General features: G+C 41.7%; 2 protein-coding genes across 2 annotated transcripts in view; both read left to right on the top strand.

The window, feature by feature from the left end:
* The first annotated feature begins 29 nt into the window (after positions 1-29).
* Positions 30-19,988, top strand: parvaa (parvin, alpha a). Its single transcript, XM_045688371.1, has 10 exons — positions 30-349; positions 4,516-4,605; positions 4,702-4,902; positions 5,055-5,195; positions 16,774-16,889; positions 17,126-17,184; positions 18,073-18,092; positions 18,257-18,319; positions 19,543-19,611; positions 19,705-19,988. Exons 1-9 carry the CDS (start codon positions 223-225, stop codon positions 19,596-19,598), a joined length of 873 nt encoding a protein of 290 aa, XP_045544327.1. The 5' UTR covers positions 30-222; the 3' UTR covers positions 19,599-19,611; positions 19,705-19,988.
* Positions 19,713-21,597, top strand: part of LOC106561460 (transcriptional enhancer factor TEF-1) — a 123,212-nt gene continuing 121,327 nt past the window's right edge. Inside the window, exon 1 of the mRNA XM_014125445.1 lies at positions 19,713-19,806. The gene's annotated coding sequence lies outside the window, so the exon portion shown is untranslated. The remainder of the gene's footprint in view (positions 19,807-21,597) is intronic.

The raw sequence follows: 21,597 nt of genomic DNA, 5'->3' as shown, positions 1-21,597 counted from the left end.
GTGCCTTAAACCGCTGCGCCACTCGGGAGCCCAAGTTAGGGGAGGAAACTACATATGGGAACAAGGAAAGGATTCGAGGGATGGACGAATGTTTGGAATTCCGTTTCCGTTATAGTGAACGTTGATTCGAACAGAACGTGACATATCAATTTAATTCAGAGATCTACTAAACGTGTAACTTTACTTTTTGATTGTACCTTTGAGTTTTGGTTAAATGTGATCATGGCTTCTTCGCCGTCCTCTCCCAAATCGCCGACTACTCCGAAATCTCCCTCTTCCAGAAAAAAAGATGACTCGTTCCTGGGAAAATTTGGAGGAACTTTAGTAAGAAGAAAGAAAGCAAAAGAAGGTAAAGTTCAGATCAAAACAATACTGTCAAAAAACATGTCTAAACTTAATTTGCGAGCAGTTGTTTGTCAACAGAAAAGGACAGGAAGAAAACGTGTATTTTATGGAGCGACAGTGTAGCCCATTTCAACTCTAGCTACAGCAATTTTTCAATCTGAGCGGGGCAAATTATTACAGAAAATGCATTGTGCAATGAAGTCACAACCTAATCTATTGTATACTCCGTCTGATTTTGTCAATTTATTACTGGTAAAGCCATAACGAATTCGCCTGCATGCTTTCCCCGCTGCACATTCATTTAAGATATCAGAATGGAGTAGCCTCGAGGCCTATCTAGGATACATGCATAATACTGCCTGTCTGTAAACTAGTTATTACACTCAAATAATGTATTCTATTTAAACTTTCTTGACCAGTAGGGCAGCCTGGGGATGAATACAGTGCAGTGCCTAGTAGAGTTACTAGAGTACTTACTACAGTAGGGTTATTTACTATAGATGCAGGCTACGATTGGCATATAGGGAACACTACTGCTGCAACCTGGATTTAGGGGTAGATGTAACATAGTAAACCTATATCTGGGATGCTCAAAATAGTATGATATGTTACGTATGGTATGTATTAATTTGTGGATGTCCATCATCCATTTCGTATGTTATGAATTACAATTCGTATGACATGTTACAAATTGCAATTTGTTGTGGCAAAAGTTCGCTGGGTTAGGGCAGGGTTCTACACTTAAGTTTTTCCACCACCAACTTTTTTTCTCCATTGGTAGCACCAGCACATGATTTGGTCGCACAATTGTTTTTTAATACAGTACCACTCAAAAGTTTGGACACACCTACTCATTCAAGGGTTTTAATGTATTTTTTACTACTTTCTACATTGTAGAATAATAGTGAAGACATCAAAACTATGAATAACACACATGAAATCATATAGTAACCAACTTTTTTTTTAAACAAATCAAAGTGTATTTTATATTTCAGTTTCTTCAAAGTAGCCACCCTTTGCCTTGATGCCAGCTTTGCACACTCTTGGTATTCTATCAACCAGCTTCATGAGGGAGTCACCTGGAATGCATTTCAATTAACCAGCTTCATGAAGAATGCTTTTCCAACAGTCTTGAAGGTGTTCCCACATATGCTGAGCACTTGTTGGCTGCTTTTCCTTCACTCTGTGGTCCCACTCATCCCAAACCATCTCAATTGGGTTGAGGTCGGGTGACTGTGAAGGCCAGGTCATCAGATGCACCACTCCATCACTCTCCTTGGTCAAATAGCCCTTACACAGCCTAGAAGTGTGTTGGGTCATTGTCCTGTTGAAAAACAAATGCTAGTCCCACTAAGCGCAAACCAGATGGGATGGCCTTCCAGGTGACTCCCTCATGAAGCTGGTTGAGAGAATGCCAAGAGTGTGCAAAGCTGTCATCAAGGAAGATTGTGGCTATTTGAAGAGTCTCAAATATAAAATATATTTGTTTAACAATTTTTTTGGGGTTGCTACATGATTCCAAATGTGTTATTTCATAGTTTTGTTGTCTTCAATATTATTCTACAATGTGAAAATAGTAAAAATAAAGAAAAACCCTTCGATGAGTAGGTGTTCTAAAACTTTTGACCGGTAGTGTATATACAGCTCTAGAAAAAATTAAGAGACCACTGCAAAATTATCAGTTTCTCTGGTTTAACTATTTATAGGTATGTGTTTGGGTAAAATTAACATTTTTGTTTTATTCTATAAACTACTGACAACATTTCTTCCAAATTCCAAATAAACATTTAGTCATTTAGACCATTTTATTTTCAGGAAAATGACAACTGGTTAAAATAACAGAAAAGATGCAGTGTTGTCAGACCTCGACTAATGCAAAGAAAATAAGTTCATATTCATTTTTAAACAACACAATACCAATGTTTTAACTTAAGAAGATTTCAGAAATCAATATTTGGTAGAATAACCCTGTTTTTCAATCACAGCTTTCATGCGTCTTGGCATGCTCTCCACCAGTCTTTCACATTTGATTTTGGGTGACTTTATGCCACTCCCGGCGCAACAATTCAAGCAGCTTGGCTTTGTTTAATGGCTTGTGACCATCAAACAAAGTGTGAGACATTGTGGCTTGTAGGCCTCTTTTTGTATTATTATTAATAATGACCTGGCCTGTGTCCCATAATGTGCCTGCATTCCATACAGAACCAGGATAATAATGACTAGCTATCTTTTACATTAGCATGCTCTTGTGTTACATTGATTTGGATAGATTTACTGTAACAGCAAAGAAAATATAATATTAAAATAAAGTGCAAAATGTATTTATTGCAGATTTCAAATTTCCATGTTTTCTGCAATTTAAAAAAAAAAAAAAACGATGCTTGATACCAAAATGATACCACAAAGTTGGGTGAAGGACTGATTTACTCCAGTTTTGTGTTTGGCCAGCGGCGTTGTGTGTAGCGCACTTGTGATGGAGATTTCAAAATAAATGGCCACAGGATTGGTTCAAATAATCATGATAGGCTACTTTGTAGTTACCTTTTAATTGCCTTTCCATCTACCAAAAAACAGTTAGGCTATCATTAGCACTGCTAATGGCTACACAAAGTGTTACACATATAGGCCCTATGCGCACCGCACACAGCGAGGCTTGACATTTAGGTAAACTTGCCAGTGCAAACTGAAAGCTACTGACCCAAATGGAAAAACGTACTGGCCCGGGTCAAGATCTGACAAAAGTTAATGATGCGTGTATAATTTCAATAGCAGTTGATTTTATCTTTCATTTGCGGGCTGAGCAAGTAGCCTATACAAGGTTCATACAGATATTGCCAAGTTAGGAGGCATGAGGACTGCAAGGAGGCATGAGGACTGCAGATGTGGCCAGGGCAAAAAATTGCAATGTCCGTACTGTGAGACGCCTAAGACAGCCTACAGGACGGACAGCTGATCGTCCTCGCAGTGGCACTCCACGTGTAACAACACCTGTACAGGATCGGTACATCTGAACATCACACCTGCGGGACAAATAGACTACTAACAGATCTCTCGAGCCAGACGGCTTACTTCCGCAATCTTTGAATGCCTATAGGCTTACGTTGCTCCAAGGTCGGGGATATGTGAGACTAACTAACAGATGGGGAAATTACATTGTCTTGATTAACTGAGAACCGTGTCAGATCGGATAAGTATATTTAGGAACAGTGACACTGAAAGCTGAGGTGGTGCAGTGAGCTAAGGATTTTTTAAATATTGATTTAAGAACAGTAAGAGTCATCCCCTTTAGAACATCTCTGTGTTGTGAGATATAGCATTGGGAGAAGGACTATATGTGGACGGAGGAGGGCCACTAAGTAGTAGATGAAATTGCTGTGTTTTTCCCATGTGTAGGTGAGGGGAAAGTCCATATTCCTTGAGGAAAGACAGAGAAATCAGTGAGGGAAACCACTTACAGAAAGAACCACTACTCCTCAATAACATACCATATTAGACATGATAAAGCAAGCAAAACCCAATTCTACTCCTTTGTTAATGCTAGGCTATTTGGACCAAATGGCTGTGGGAGTAGTTAGCTAGTGTATTAGTGGTGTGGGAACACTATTGCAGTGCTATCATGTGCTGTTTGGAAGCACTTCAGAGAGGATGGTGCCAATTTTGATCCTTATCCCAGTAGTTGGGAACCCACGTGTGCCCCGCCTTAACAACATCCTCTCATTTTCCCCCTGACCTTTACGCTTATTTCCGGTGGATTGCTCATACTTGCAGAATTCTCACTGACATTAAAAATAGTGCAAAAAGAAACATGTAGTAGTAGTCATCTAAATTGTATAAAGCCTAATTCGTAGAATCATCACAAGTTGTAAGTGGCTTACTGTTTGTGCCGCCTCTTTGCTATGTGAATTTATAGCTATTGCACTGAAAGGTGGAGTGTTGAGAGGATGCATTGTGAGTGACATGATGTGTGGCTCAATTGGTCGAGCATGGTGTTTGCAACGCCAGGGTTGTGGGTTCGATTCCCACGGGGGACCAGTACGGAGACAAAAAGGTATGAAATGTATGCATTCACTACTGTAAGTCACTCTGGATAAGAGCGTCTGCTAAATGACTAAAATGTAAATGATGTAGTATGGTCTCTCTCTGAACTCTCCCATCTCTCCCTCCCTACAGTGTCTGAGCTCCAGGAGGAAGGGATGAACGCCATCAACCTGCCCCTGAGCCCCACCCAATATGAACTGGACCCAGAGGACACCGTGTTAGGTAAGTACAGCATATATCCCAATCTGAGAGCCCTGGTCATAAATTATGAAAGGTCTTAAAACTGGCTAAACCCAACCGTTCTTTCTGTTTCTGCAGAGGAGAATGAGTTTCGCACCATTGTTGACCCCAACTCCAAGAACGACAGCAAACTACAGGAACTCCAGAAGGTGCTGATCGACTGGATCAATGATGTGTTGGTAGGAGAGAGGATCATCGTGAAGGACCTGGCTGAGGATCTATACGACGGGCAGGTTCTGCAGAAACTCTTTGATGAGGAACAATTCAAATCCCCTATTGGTTCTCCATCAAACTTAAAGGAACACTAATTCCACCCTACTACCAATCGCCTTCTCCATCTGGCCTTTCTCTCTTTGACAGGAATGTCTTTATTTATGCTAAAGAAGACCACTGACCAAATGAATGCTGTTGTCTTTATATGCGTGTCTCAGAGAAGCTGGAGGGGGAGAAGCTGAACGTGGCTGAGGTGACCCAGTCGGAGATCGCCCAGAAGCAGAAGCTACAGACGGTTCTGGAGAGGATCAACGACTCCATCAAGATCTCCGCCAGGAGCATCAAATGGAACGTGGACTGTAAGTAAAGGCTGAGAACTACACTGAACAGAAATATATTTTTATTTAACTAGGCAAGTCAGTTAATAACAAATTCTTATTTACAATGATGGCCTACCAGGGAACAGTGGGATAACTGCCTTGATCAGGGGCAGAACGACAGATGTCAGCTTGGGGATTCGATCCAGCAACCTTTCAGAAATCAGTGAGGGCTGGCCCAATCAGTGAAGACTGGCCCAAATCAGTGAAGACTGGCCCAATGCTCTAACCTCTAGGCTACCTGCCACCCCGCATGTAAAGTGTTGATCCCAGAAATGTTCCATACGCACAAAAAGCTTATTTCTCTGAAATTGTATGCACAAATTTGTTTACATCCCTGTTAGTGAGCATTTCTCCTTTGCCAAGATAATCCATCCACCTGACAGGTGTGGCATATCAAGAAGCTGATTAAACAGCATGATTACACCGGTGCACCTTGTGCTGGGGAGAAAAAATGGGCACTTAAAATTTTGGCACATTTTGTCACAGCACAATGCCACATGTCTCAAGTTTTGAGGGAGTGTGCAATTGGCATGCTAACTGCAGAAATGTCCACCAGAGTTGTTGACAGAGAATTGAATGTTCATAACTTTACCATAAGCCGCCTCCAACAACATTTGTTTTAGAATTTGGCAGTGTGTCCAACCGGCCTCACAACCACAGACCACGTGTAACCACGCCAGCCCAGGACCTCCGGTTTGCTGTTCAACGTTGTGAACAGAGTGCCTCATTCTGGGGGTATGGGCAGGCATAAGCTACGGACATCAAACACAATTGCATTTTATCAATGGCAATTTCAATACACTGAGATACTGTGATGAGATCCTGAAGCCCATTGTCGTGCCATTCACCCGCTATCACCTCATGTTTCAGCATGATAATACACAGCCCCATGTCACTATTTACAGATGGGCTGTGTACAGGTACAGTGATCGGTAAGCTGCTCTGACAGCTAATGCTTAAAGTTAGTGAGGGAGATATACAGTATCTCACAAAAGTGAGTACACCCCTCACATTTTTGTAAATATTTGAGTATATCTTTTCATGTGACAACACTGAAGAAATGACACTTTGCTACAATGTAACGTAGTGAGTGTACAGCTTGTATAACAGTGTAAATTTGCTGTCCCCTCAAAATAACTCAACACACAGCCATTAATGTCTAAACCGCTGGCAACAAAAGTGAGTACACCCCTAAGTGAAAATATCCAAATTGGGCCCAAAGTGTCAATATTTTGTGTGGCCACCATCATTTTCCAGCACTGCCTTAACCCTCTTGGGCACCAGAGCTTCACAGGTTGCCACTGGAGTCCTCTTCCACTCCTCCATGACGACATCACAGAGCTGGTGGATGTTAGAGACCTTGCACTCCTCCACCTTCCAAATTTGTAGCAACAGTTTGGGGAAGGCCCTTTCCTGTTTCAGCATGCCAGTGGCCCCATGCACAAAGCCAGGTAAAAACAGAAATGGTTTGTTGAGTTCGGTGTGGAAGAGTTTGACTGGCCTGCACAGAGCCCTGACCTCAACCCCATCGAACACCCTTGGGATGAATTGGAATGCCGACTGCGAGCCAGGCCGAATTGCCCAACATCAGTAGCCGACCTCACTAATGCTCTTGGGGCTGAATGGAAGCAAGTCAAAGCAGTAATGTTCCAATATCTAGTGGAAAGACTTCCCAGAAGAGTGGAGGCTGTTATACAGTGCATTCGGAAAGTATTCAGACCCATTTACTTTTTTTTCTTCTTTTTTTTACGTTACAGCCTTATTCTAAAATGGATAAAATCTCAAATGTTCCTCATCAATCTACACATAATACCCTATAATGATGAAGCGAAAACATTTTTTTTAAATTTCTTTGCAAATGTATAAGAAATAAAAAACAGATGCCTTCAAGTATTCAGACCCTTTGCTATGAGACTCGAAATTGAGTTCAGGTGCGTCCTGTTTCCATTGATCATCCTTGAGATGTTTCTACAACTTGATTGGAGTCCACCTGTGGTAAATTCAATTGATTGGACATGATTTGGAAAGGCACACACCTGTCTATATAAGGTCCCACAGTTGACAGTGCATGTCAGAGCAAAAACCAAGTCATGAGGTCGAAGGAATTGTCTGTAGATCTCCGAGACAGGATTGTGTCGAGATATACACTACCGTTCAAAAGTTTAGAAATGTCCTTGTTTTTGAAAGAAAAGCAAAAAAAATGGTCCGTTTTAGCAATAAAACTGGCCGCCTTTAGACTGGTTGTGTATCTGGAGCATCAGCATTAGTGGGTTTGATTACAGGCTCAAAATGCCCAGAAACAAACAACTTTCTTCTGAAACTCGTTAGTCTATATTGTTTCGAGAAATGAAGGCTATTCTATGTGAGATATTGCCAAAAACTGAAGATCTCATACAGTGGGGCAAAAAAGTATTTAGTCAGCCACCAATTGTGCAAGTTCTCAGCCTTAAAAAGATGAGAGAGGCCTGTAATTTTCATCATAGGTACACATCAACTATGACAGACAAAATGAGAAGAAAACAAATCCAGAAATTCACATTGTAGGATTTTTTATGAATTTATTTGCAAATTATGGTGGAAAATAAGTATTTGGTCAACTACAAACAAGCAAGATTTCTGGCTCTCACAGACCTGTAACTTCTTCTTTAAGAGGCTCCTCTGTCCTCCACTCGTTACCTGTATTAATGGCACCTGTTTGAACTTGTTATCAGTATAAAAGACACCTGTCCACAACCTCAAACAGTCACACTCCAAACTCCACTATGGCCAAGACCAAAGAGCTGTCAAAGGACACCAGAAACAAAATTGTAGACCTGCACCAGGCTGGGAAGATTGAATCTGCAATAGGTAAGCAGCTTGGTTTGAAGAAATCAACTGTGGGAGCAATTATTAGGAAATGGAAGACATACAAGACCACTGATAATCTCCCTCGATCTGGGGTTCCACGCAAGATCTCACCCCGTGGGGTCAAAATGATCACAAGAACGGTGAGCAAAAATCCCAGAACCACACGGGGGGACCTAGTGAATGACCTGCAGAGAGCTGGGACCAAAGTAACAAAGCCTACCATCAGTAACACACTACGCCGCCAGGGACTCAAATCCTGCAGTGCCAGACGTGTCCCCCTGTTTAAGCCAGTACATGTCCAGGCCCGTCTGAAGTTTGCTAGAGAGCATTTGGATGATCCAGAAGAGGATTGGGAGAATGTCATATGGTCAGATGAAACCAAAATAAAACTTTTTGGTAAAAACTCAACTCGTCGTGTTTGGAGGACAAAGAATGCTGAGTTGCATCCAAAGAACACCATACCTACTGTGAAGCATGGGGGTGGAAACATCATGCTTTGGGGCTGTTTTTCTGCAAAGGGACCAGGACGACTGATCCGTGTAAAGGAAAGAATGAATGGGGCCATGTATCGTGAGATTTTGAGTGAAAACCTCCTTCCATCAGCAAGGGCATTGAAGATGAAACGTGGCTGGGTCTTTCAGCATGACAATGATCCCAAACACACCGCCCGGGCAACGAAGGAGTGGCTTCGTAAGAAGCATTTCAAGGTCCTGGAGTGGCCTAGCCAGTCTCCAGATCTCAACCCCATAGAAAATCTTTGGAGGGAGTTGAAAGTCCGTGTTGCCCAGCGACAGCCCCAAAACATCACTGCTCTAGAGGAGATCTGCATGGAGGAATGGGCCAAAATACCAGCAACAGTGTGTGAAAACCTTGTGAAGACTTACAGAAAACGTTTGACCTGTGTCATTGCCAACAAAGGGTATATAACAAAGTATTGAGAAACTTTTGTTATTGACCAAATACTTATTTTCCACCATAATTTGCAAATAAATTCATTAAAAATCCTACAATGTGATTTTCTGGATTTTTTTTCCTCATTTTGTCTGTCATAGTTGAAGTGTACCTATGATGAAAATTACAGGCCCCTCATCTTTTTAAGTGGGAGAACTTGCACAATAGGTGGCTGACTAAATACTTTTTTGCCCCACTGTACATACTGTGTACTACTCCCTTCACAGAATAGCGCAAACTGGCCCTAACCAGAATAGAAAGAGGAGTGGGAGGTTCAGCTAGTCCCTCCATGTTTCAGTCCGTTTTCCTCTGTTTGGTTCTAATGAATGCAGCCCTGGAGAGACAGACTAAGTGGTCCAACAGATAGACTACGTGGGTACGTGGGTGATGTTCAGCTAGTTAAGAGTCCATACTTTGCTTACTGGTAATTGAGTTTTCTCTGCTTCCCTTTGCTTTCTCTCTACTGAAGAGGAATGTCTGTCTGTATATTTTAGTGAAGCACTTTAGCTTTGCCTTGACGTCTCTATCTTATGAAAGGATTTTAATAGGGCTGTGACAATAACAGTATTTTAATTTTTTTTCCAAGGCAAAAATTAAAACACGAAGCAGACCAAATTCTTTGGTCCTTTAAAAACCTGCTGTATGTACAATATTGTGTGCTATATTTTGGAAAATAAATAAATGTGACTCTGGATGACAACATAATTATGTTTGTTTCCAACATTATGGGTGTTTTCCAAAAGAAGTTGCATCCGCTTCGTGTTTTGTTTCTTTGCCACGATACTAAGGAGTATCGCAATACTGTTATCATAACAGCCCTAGAACACATGGGTGATTTTTCAAGTTTTAATATCACATAGACAACTACAGTGAAATGCCTCTCCCTAACCCCAACAATGCAGTAATCAAGAACTATGTAATACTAAGATTAACAAGGTAGAACAAAAACACACAAGATATACAAATAAGAAGAACACGATACAGTAAATAAGCATACTATATACAGGGTCAGTTCCAGTACCATATTTACAATTTGCAGGGATACTGGATCGATGTTCAGCGAGTAAAGAGTTCATACTTGTTTCTCTGGTCATTGAGTTCTCTGCTTCCGATTGAGTTTTCCCTCTAATGAAGAGGAATGTCTGTCTGTACATTTCAGTGAAGCGCTTTAGTTTTGCCTATTGCCTATTTTCTGAAAGCTTTTTAACCAGAAGATGGTAATAGCACTTAGGAATTGTTTTAGCAACATGTTTGTATGAGAAAATGAGAGGAGTGAAGTAATCAAGGAAATATACAGTGCCTTCAGAAAGTATTCATACCCCTTGACTTATTCCATATTTTGTTGTCTTACAGCCTGAATTTAAAATGTATTAAATATATTTCTCTCACCCATCTACACACAATACCCCATAATGACAGTGAAAACATGTTTTTAGAAATGTTTGCAACTTTATTGACAATGAAATATCAAATGTACATAAGTCTTTACACCCCTAAGCACCTTTGACGGCGATTATAGGCAGTTAGGAAAGCAAAGGCTAGCTTTTTCAAACAAATGTTCATCCTGTAGCACAAACTCCAAAAAGTTTTTGGGACACTGTAAAGTCCATGGAAAATAAGAGCACCTCCTCCCAGCTGCCCACTGCACTGAGGCTAGGAAACACTGTCACCACTGACAAATCTACTATAATCGAGAATTTCAATAAGCATTTTTCTACGGCTGGCCATGGTTTCCACCTGGCTACCCCTACCCCGGTCAACAGCCCTGCACCCCCCACAGCAACTTTCCCAAGCCTCCCCCATTTCTCCTTCACCCAAATCCAGATAGCTGATGTTCTGAAAGAGCTGCAAAATCTGGACCCCTACAAATCAGCTGGGCTAGACAATCTGGACCCTCTCTTTCTAAAATGATCCGCCGCAATTGTTGCAAGCCCTATTACTACCCTGTTCAATCTCTCTTTTGTATCGTCTGAGATCCCCAAAGATTGGAAAGCTGCCGCGGTCATCCCCCTCTTCAAAGGGGGAGACACTCTAGACCAAAACTGTTACAGACCAATATCTATCCTGCCCTGCCTTTCCGAGGTCTTTGAAAGACAAGTTAACAAACAGATCACTGACCATTTTGAATCCCACTGTACCTTCTCCGCTATGCAATCTGGTTTCCGAGCTGGTCATGGGTGCACCTCAGCAACACTCAAGGTCCTAAACGATATCATAACCGCCATCGATAAAAGACAGTACTGTGCAGCCGTATTCATCGATCTTGCCAAGGCTTTCGACTCTGTCAATCACCGCATTCTTATCGGCAGACTCAACAGCCTTGGTTTCTCAAATGACTGCCTCGCCTGGTTCACCAACTACTTCTCAGAGTTCAGTGTGTCAAATCGGAGGGCCTGTTGTCCAGACCTCTGGAAGTCTCTATGGGGGTGCCACAGGGTTCAATTCTTGGGACGACTCTTTTCTCTGTATACATCAATGATGTCGCTCTTGCTGCTGGTGATTCTCTGATCCACCTCTACGCAGACGACACCATTCTGTGTACTTCTGGCCCTTCTTTGGACACTGTGTTAACAAACCTCCAGGCGAGCTTCAATGCCATACAACTCTCCTTCCGTGGCCTCCAACTGCTCTTAAATGCAAGTAAAACTAAATGCATGCTCTTCAACCGATCACTGCCCGCACCTGCCTGCCTGTCTAGCATCACTACTCTGGATGGTTCTGACTTAGAATATGTGGACAACTACAAATACCTAGGTGTCTGGTTAGACTGTAAACTCTCCTTCCAGACTCACATTAAGCATCTTCAATCCAAAATTAAATCTAGAATCAGCTTCCTATTTCTCAACAAAGAATCCTTCGCTCATGCTGACAAACATACCCTTGTAAAACTGACTATCCTACCGATCCTTGACTTCGGAGATGTTATTTACAAAATAGCCTCCAACACTCTACTGAGCAAATTGGATGCAGTCTATCACAGTGCCATCTGTATTGTCACCAAAGCCCCATATACTACCCACCACTACGACCTGTATGCTCTCATTGGCTGGCCCTTGCTTCATATTTGTCACCAAACCCACTGGCTCCAGGTCATCTATAAGTCTTTGCTAGGTAAACCCGCCCTATGTCAGCTCACTGGTCATCATAGCAGCACCCACCCGTAGCACGCGCTCCAGCAGGTATATTTCACTGGTCACCCCCAAAGGCAATTCCTCCTTTGGCCGCCTTTCCTTCCAGTTCTCTGCTGCCAATGACTGGAACGAATTGCAAAAATCACTGAAGTTGGAGACTTATATCTCCCTCACTAACTTTAAGCATCAGCTCTCAGAGCAGCTTGTACAGCTTGTACAGCCCAGAGCAGCTTGTACAGCCCATCTGTAAATAGCACACCCAACTGCCTCATACCCATATTGTTATTTATTTACACCCCCCCCCCCCCCCCCAAAGCATAATGTTTCCACCTCCATGTTTGACGGTGGGGATGGTGCTCTTGGGGTCATAGGCAGCATTCCTCCTCCTCCAAACATGGCGAGTTGATGCCCAAGAGCTCCAATTTGGTCTCATCTGACCACAACACTTTCACCCAGTTGTCCTCTCAATCATTCAGATGTTCATTGGCAAACTTCAGACGGGCATGTATATGTGCTTTCTTGAGCAGGGGGACCTTGCAGGCGCTGCAGGATTTCAGTCCTTCACGGCGTAGTATGTTACCAATTGTTTTCTTGGTGACTATGGTCCCAGCTGCCTTGAGATCATTGACAAGATCCTCCCGTGTAGTTTTTTATTTATTTCACCTTTATTTAACTAGGCAAGTCAGTTAAGAACAATTTCTTATTTTCAATGACGGCCTAGGAACTGTGGGTTAACTGCCTTGTTCAGGGGCAGAACGACAGATTTTTACCTTGTCAGCTCGGGGATTCGAACTTTGCAACCTTCCGGTTACTAGTCCAACGCTCTAACCACCTGCCTTACATTGCACTCCACGAGGAGCCTGCGTGGCAGGCTGACTACCTGTTACGTGAGGGCAGCAAGAAGCCAAGGTAAGTTGCTAGCTAGCATTAAACTTATCTCATAAAAAACTATCAATCTTAACATAATCACTAGTTAACTACACATGGTTGATGATATTACTAGTTTATCTAACGTGTCTTGCGTTGCATATAATCGATGCGGTGCCTGTTAATTTCTCATCGAATCACAGCCTACTTCGACAAACGGGTGATGAATTAACAAGCGCATTTGCGAAAAAAGCACTGTCATTGCACCAATGTACCTAACCATAAACATCAATGCCTTTCTTTAAAATCAATACACAAGTATATATTTTTAAACCTGCATATTTAGTTAATATTGCCTGCTGACATGAATTTCTTATAACTAGGGGAGTTGTGTCACTTCTCTTGCGTTCCGTGCAAGCAGTTAGGGTATATACAGCAGTTTGGGCCGCCTGGCTCATTGCGAACTGTGAAGTCCATTTATTCCTAACAAAGGCCGTAATTAATTTGTCAGAATTGTACATAATTATGACATAACATTGAAAGTTGTGCAATGTAACAGGAATATTTAGACTTAGGGATGCCACCCGTTAGATAAAATACACAACGGTTCTGTATTTCACTGAAATAATAAACGTTTTGTTTTCGAAATGATAGTTTCCGGATTCGACCATATTAATGACCTAAGGCTCGTATTTCTGTGTGTTATTATAATTAAGTCTATGATTTGATATTTGATAGAGCAGTCTGACTGAGCAATGGTAGGCAGCAGCAGGCTCGTAAGCATTCATTCAAACAGCACCTTCGTGCGTTTGCCAGCAGCTCTTCGCAATTCTTCAAGCATTGCGCTGTTTGACTTCAAGCCTATCAACCCCCGAGATTAGGCTGGTGTAACCGATGTGAAATGGCTAGCTAGTTAGTCAGGTGCGCGCTAATAGCGTTTCAAACGTCACTCGCTCTGAGACTTGGGAGTGGTTGTTCCCCTTGCTCTACATGGGTTACGCTGCTTCGAGGGTGGCTGTTGTCGATGTGTTCCTGGTTCGAGCCCAGGTAGGAGTGAGGAGAGGGATGGAAGCTATACTGTTACACTTGTAATACTAAAGTGCCTATAAGAACATCCAATAGTCAAAGGTATATGAAATACAAATCGTATAGAGAGAAATAGTCCTATAATTCCTATAATAACTACAACCTAAAACTTCTTACCTGGGAATATTGAAGACTCATGTTAAAAGGAACCACCAGCTTTCATATGTTCTCATGTTCTGAGCAAGGAACTTAAACGTTAGCTTTTTTACATGGCACATATTGCACTTTTACTTTCTTCTCCAACACTTTGTTTTTGCATTATTTAAACCAAATTGAACATGTTTCATTATTTTTTTGAGGCTAAATTGATAGTATTTATGTATTATATTAAGTTAAAATAAGTGTTCATTCAGTATTGTTGTAATTGTCATTATTACAAATAAATAAATAAAAAAATCGGCCGATTAATTGATATTGGCTTTTTTTTGGTCCTTCAATAATCGGTATCGGCGTTGAAAAATCACAATTGGTCGACCTCTAGTCCAGAGTAGTGATGCTAGGCGGGCGGGCAGCACCTTTTACTAGCATTTAAGAGCAGTTGGAGGCCATGGAAGGAGAGTTGTATGGCACTGAAGCTCGTTTGGAGGTTTGTTAACACAGTGTCCAAGGAAGGGCCAGATGTAGTATACAGAATGGTGTCGTCTGCGTAGAGGTGAATCAGAGAATCACCAGCCGCAAGAGCGATATCATTGATATATACATAGAAAAGAGTAGGCCGAGAATTGAACACTGTGGCACCCCCATAGAGACTTCCAGAGGTCCGGACAACAGGCCCTCCGATTTGACACACTGAATGAACTCTGTCTGAGAAGCAGTTGGTGAACCAGGCGAGGCAGTCTTTGAGAAACCAAGGTTGTTGAGTCTGCCGATAAGAATGCAGTGATTGACAGAGTCGAAAGCCTTGGCCAGGTCGACGAATACGGATGGCAGTGATATCGTTTTGGAACTTGATCATGGCTGAGGTGCACCCATGACCAGCTCTGAAACCAGATTGCATAGTGGAGCAGGTACGGTGAGATTTGAAATGGTCGGTAATCTGTTTGTTAACTTGGCTTTCAAAGACTTTAGAAAGGCAGGCAGGGCAGGATGGATATAGGTCTGTAACAGTTTTGGTTTCGAGTGTCTCCCCCTTTGAAGAGTGGGATGACCGCGGCAGCTTTCCAATCTTTAGGGATCTCAGACGATATGAAAGAGAGGTTGAAAAGCCTAGTAATAGGGGTTGGAACAATTTCAGCGGATCATTTTAGAAAGAAAGGGTCCAGATTGTCTAGCCCAGCTGATTTGTAGGGATCCAGATTTTGCAACTCTTTCAGAACATCAGCTATCTGGATTTGGGTGAAGGAGAAGCGGGGGGGGCTTGAGCAAGTTGCTGCGGGGGGTGCAGAGCTGTTGACCGGGGTAGGGGTAGCCAGGTCGAAAGCATGGCCAGCCGTAGAAAAATGCTTATTGAAATTCTCGATTATAGTATATTTGTCAGTGGTGACAGTGTTTCCTAGCCTCAGTGCAGTGGGCAGCTGGGAGGAGGTACTCTTATTCTCCATGGACTTTAGTGTCCAAAAAAAACTTTTGGAATTAGTGCTACAGGATGCAAATTTCTGCTTGAAAAAGCTAGCCTTAGCTTTCCTAACTGACTGTGTATATTAGTTCCTGACTTCCCTGAAAAGTTGCATATCGCGGGGGCTATTTGATGCTAATGCAGTACGGCACAGGATGTTTTTCTGCTGGTCAAGGGCAGTCAAGTCTGGAGTGAACTAAGGGCTATATCTGTTGTTTACTTTTGAATGGGGCATGCTTATTTAAGATGGTGAGGAAAGCACTTTTAAAGAACAACCAGGCATCCTCTACTGATGGGATTAGTTCAATATCCTTCCTGGATACCCGGGCCAGTGCTACGCGCTTCAGCACTCGGCGGTCCAAGGTATTGTGTGTCGGGAAAGGGGATAGATACTGAATGCATTCAACTGAAATGTGTCTTGCACATTTAACCAAACCCCTCTGAATCAGAGAGGTGAGGGGCTGCCTTAAACGACGTCATGGGGGAGCAGTTGTTGTTGGGGGTTAACTGCCTTGCTCAAGGGCAGAATGACAGATTTTTACAACTTGCTGGATCTGGGATTTCGGTCACCTTTCGGTCACTGGTCCAATGCGCTAAACCGCTAGGCTAGCTGTAGATGGGTGAGGGAGAAAAAGAAATGTTCATCCATTTAGAGTTCAGGCTGTAACGCAACAAAATGTGGAGTAAGTCAAGGGGTATGAATATTTTCTGAAGGTACTGTACACATTCTTCAAGGTAAGAGTTTTGTTTTGAAAGAAGTATGAATGCATGAAATAACTACATCAAAAAGAGAAACAATTGTATGACATGATGGAGGAGTCTTTGATCAAATTTACCGCAGACTTTTGTCACCCAAGTGCTAACTGAATCAATGCAATTGTTCCCTGCTTTCAACCTATTCTTTTAAGCTGGGGAAAAACACTTAAGGGGGATGTAACACACTCCTCTGTTCTGATCCACTTAGCCTGAAAGGATCAAACAGATATCAGAGGGCTTTTAGATACCTCTCCTTTAATTTAGCATTTTAGTAGGGAGAAATCAAAGCCTTGTTTACTTTATTGATTGTTCTTTCAACCATTCAAAGCTTAAGCAAATCCCCCTTTCTGTCTCTCTTGTCCAGCTGTACATGCTAAGAGTATAGGGGCCATTCTTCACCTGTTGGTGGCGCTGTCTCAACACTTCAGAGCACCAATCAGACTTCCTGACCACGTGTCCATCCAAGTAGTGGTGGTTCAGGTACTGTACATCTTATTTGGCTTGAAATATAGTACACATGGATGATATTTGAAATAGCCTAAGTATCTGAAGTCTTATGCATATTAGTTACATGTGAAAATAACTTTGCTATACATGCTTATAAATGTGATGAATAATAATGTAACACTCCCACTCTTTAGATACAATTATAGGCCCCTTTAATGCAAGGCAGATTCTCCTGTTTCATTTGGCATTTTGTCTGTCTTTTTTCTCAGAAAAGGGAGGGAATTCTTCAGTCCCGCCAGATCCAGGAGGAGATCACAGGCAACACAGGGTATGTCAGCTCTCAGCTTGCCTCTTTTCTCATTGATAGAACTCGCACTCCTCACTCAGTCTGTTATGTCAGAAATAGAGAGGTTTACCTTAGTACACCACATAATATCATTGCCCCTCCCAAAAACACAATGCCATCTTATTTCCAATATTTAGTTCTTATACATTTTCCACTCTCAAATGCAATCCCTCCTGCAGCCTTTATGAAAGGCTATATTCTAAAATAACTGCATTCTATTATAGGTGTTCAAGCACAATTGTTTCGCCAGCATCTATGAACACAGTAGACCATTGTATGGACAGGGATGTGTGGTTCCTTGCCAGTGTAGCACAGCCCCAGCTGAGGTTGGAGCGGTCCAGCAGGCCCAGAGCAGCTGGGGAGATAAGTGGGCGGGCAGTGCGCTCATATTATAGTCATGGTCACAGGGTTGTTATCATACGACCTGGACTGCTGCCCAGCGCTGCCACTGTCATTAGAGATTACACCATGAAGAGAAGGAGCTGTGTGTGTGTGTGTGTGTGTGTGTGTGTGTGTGTGTGTGTGTGTGTGTGTGTGTGTGTGTTTGTCCAAGCCATCCCTTGTTAGCCTCCTTTGTGTGATAGCTGTTGGGATGTTGCAGCAGCCCCTTGACCCAACATGCCTGGCTCTGACAATACCACAATGGAGACATCCATTTTGTTAAATGTTCACCGAAGTTAACCTATTATGTACTCCATCAACATTACTGTATTCACCACCAACAATCCTGTTTATCTGCTTGACATAAACGTATCAATAGGACTTGTAGAATAGAAGTATGCTGTTATATAAATGGAATTCAGTTCTTTGTGACCTGTCCTTGCAGACCAAATGTAGGTTTAGAACTTGTTTTCTTCTCGTTTCCCTCAGGGCTTTGTCTGGGAGACATGGTACGTATTCACTGTTTATTCTCTACTGATGCATTTTCTCATGAGTCGCAAATGGACATTTTTGGTCTTCAAGGCACAGTTTTCAGTACTTGTCATTGACTACCGTGACATTTTTTGCATCGTTTCTTTGAGTAACGGTATGACTGTTCTCTCTGTCCATTAAGAGCGAGATGGTTTTCACACCCTGTTTGACCATGCTCCAGACAAGCTCAATGTGGATGAAATAGGTACTGTGTGTTAATTGTTAATACTGCAGCAGTGTTTTATTGTACTGTTGCTATTGTTTTGGCTCTACTCCACATGATACAATTAATGAGGTTAAAGCGCATTCGGTCAGCTTTGATTGTAGGGTATTTTCATCCATATCTGATGAACAGTTATGAAATTACAGCACATTTTGTACATAGTCCCCCCATTTAGGGAACCAAAAGTATTTGGACAAATTCACTTACAGTTTTGTGTGTATTAAAGTAGTCAAAAGTGTTGTATTTGGTCCCATATTCCTAACTTGTGACTACAAACTTGTTTTAATGCATTTTCAGTTTGTTTTGATTGAGTTTTAGATTATTTAGTGTCCAAAATAAATTAATGGTAAACAACTCAAATGACAATACATGATTTACCATTCATTTCTATTGGGCACAAAATAATCTGAAACACAACCAAAACCAACTGCAAATGCATCCAAAAAGTTTGTAGAGTCACACATTAGGAATATAGGAACAAATACAAACTGTTTGAATAATTTAAATGTCCAATGCAGCCGCTTTTTTTTAAATCTCAATATCAAATAATTTCTGGATAACATTTAAGTTCCTTACTGTGATTGTTTTCAATTAAAATAGTCAAAAATAAATAAAAATAGCTTCTTAGCAAAGAGCAGTTTCTCAAGCAATAATTTTGCTTGGACTGTCTGCAAGTGGTCTGAGTGGGGAGGGGGAATTGAAAATGTTCTGTTATAGGCAGAGAGGTTTGGAACTCTCTTATTGGTCTATTAACTAATTTACCGCATGGTGATGTCACCATGGAAGACCAAATCTCCATCCCAACAAAACAGGCTGAAATGTCTGTCTTTTCAAACAGCTCTTACACTAAATAGGCATTATCATACTTTTCCAAATTTCACAGTATTATTCCAACCTCCTAGGCTGGAAATATATATACAACAAAGGAAAATCACATTTGTGACTGCACTGGGCCTTTAATACATATATAACTGAATTTGTCCAAATACTTTTGGTTCTCTATAATTGGGGGACTATGGCCAAAAAGTGCTCTAATTTCCCAATTGAAAATACCCTCAATTTAAAGCTGACAGTCTGCAATTTAAGATCGCAGTCTTGTACCATTTTCAAATCCGAAGTGCTGGAGAACAGAGCCAAAACAACAACAAATGTGTCACAGTCCGAATACTTCAGGATCTCACTGTAAATGGCTGCTGTTTCCACAGACTCTCATCACCTTTGTGAACAAACACTTGAACAAGCTCAATCTGGAGGTGGCTGAACTGGACACACAGGTACAGTATATGAACTAGAATTATCTAACGAGAATCATACCTCAACTTGTATATTGATAAGAATAACCATGTTTTAGTTTTTTTCATCTGTAGTTTGCTGACGGTGTTTACCTGGTTCTGCTGTTGGGACTGCTGGAGGGCGACTTTGTTCCGCTCTACAATTTCTTCCTGACACCTGAGAACTTTGACCAAAAGGTATGTTCACATTTACTCTCCATTTTGCTAAATTGTATATGTTCTATGTGTGGTGCACTTTAATTACAGTGAACACACTAGTTTCATACATTTCCAGCAAATGATGATTTTATGGCCCTAATTGTTGAAAAATCCATTGGAATAAAACATAATTCAATCATTTGCACCATTGTTAAATTCAAGAGTTATAATCCTTCAAAATGATTTGCTGATATTAGTATTTATCATGTAGATTATTCCTTACTGTCCGACAGACAATGTGCAACCCAAAGCCTCTTGACAGCTATTCTTAGCAGGCTTTTTAAAGGGACGCCCTGTCAAACCTGAGCTTGGGTCCTCTCCTGCAGGCTGTGCTGTGCCAAGCAGAGTGGGCACCCACCCGCAGGCAGCATCTGTAATCTGCTCCTGCATAGGAAATCAATAAGTGGCCAAGAGATTAGCACTAATGCAGAGAGAGGGAGGGGAGCAGGGACAAGGGGTCCTTTCAGGGACAGGCGCTATAAAGGAGTGCCCTCTATGCGCCTGAAGGAATCCTCCAATGGTTGATCTTGCTTGATTTCTACACCGCCCTCTCTCTCTTTCTCTCTCCTGCTCTCTCTCTCCCACTCACTCTCTCTCTAGCACTGTCTCGAGATCTTTCTCTCCCTCTCTTGCTCTCACTCTCTCAAGCTTTGGCTACTAATTGCCCTCCATATTTCCTAAATCTCCTTCAACCCCTAGCTGATCTGTTCTTAGAATTACCAGGCGCTGCACTGACACTCAGTACCACACTTTTACATGAACCAACTCAACCAAACAACAACCACATTCTGACTGAAACACCTCCCCCTTCCTCTAATCTAATGTTTTAGCTGGTGCAGAATGAGTGGGGTTTTTTCAGCTGAAAAGGGGTTATGGGTTTATTGAGCTGATGTTTCCACACCGAGGAACATGTGGCTGGGGAACTGTGATGACTTGTGTGAATTGTATGCATTGTGTGTTCGTTGTAGAGCTGTTTCCTCATACTGTAGCCTACCTTTGCAGGGCTCTTCTGTTTTGTAATGTTGCTGTCATTGAGGTCTGGAGAGACCCAGGCCTGAAGGTAGGAGTTCTCTTTTAGGATGTCATTATATAGTTGCTATGGACAATTATTATGTTTTTTTTTTCTATATATATTCTGAGGCTGAACATTTAGTGCAAAGCCATATGGAGCAATACATATAACTCCTGATAATTCAATGTGTCAGTGTATCTGTCTCTAAATAAATGATTTGTTTATGAGAATTCTGTCAGGCACTAAGCCCTGAAAGCAGTATTCTCACATACAACCAAGTCTGGAAGAAGTTTGTCTTTATGCTCTTTCACTCTACCAATCCATTCAGTCAATCTCAAATGTCACACTATGTTGAAGTAGAAGCACCACACACCAAGCCCCTTTGTGAATAGGTTTTCTTTTTGGGTTCTGTGTGTAATTAATGGGTTTTTTAATTTGTCCTTAGAATTATGTAGTAGTGTGTCTATGACTACATGTTGAAACACACATTCATGTTCAGTGTACTTTTTCATTGGCAGTACGATTTGTCATTTCTGAATCGGAATGCTTTTCTCAGGGTCAAAACACTTCCTTTATGCCATATCCTCCTCGATTTCTATTCGAAAATATGTTTTTAGTGACTGCTGTCTGTATGTGTTTATTCATATGTTCTTATTTCCCAGATATTTTGAACTGTGACCTCAAGTCCATGCTGAGGGTGCTGTATAATCTCTTCACCAGATACAGAAATATGGACTGAATATGTGGTGTTGTGGGCA

Source organism: Salmo salar, chromosome ssa10, assembly GCF_905237065.1.
Source record: "Salmo salar chromosome ssa10, Ssal_v3.1, whole genome shotgun sequence".
Taxonomy (NCBI): domain Eukaryota; kingdom Metazoa; phylum Chordata; class Actinopteri; order Salmoniformes; family Salmonidae; genus Salmo; species Salmo salar.
This window is presented reverse-complemented; position numbering and strand designations above follow the sequence as displayed.

Coding starts and splice junctions, on each gene's coding strand:
- parvaa (XM_045688371.1), top strand. CDS start 223: ATGGCTTCTTCGCCGTCCTCTCCCAAATCGCCGACTACTCCGAAATCT. Junction 18,093..18,256: donor GGCTTTGTCTGGGAGACATG/GTACGTATTCAC, acceptor CTGTCCATTAAG/AGCGAGATGGTTTTCACACC. Junction 18,320..19,542: donor GCTCAATGTGGATGAAATAG/GTACTGTGTGTT, acceptor CTGTTTCCACAG/ACTCTCATCACCTTTGTGAA.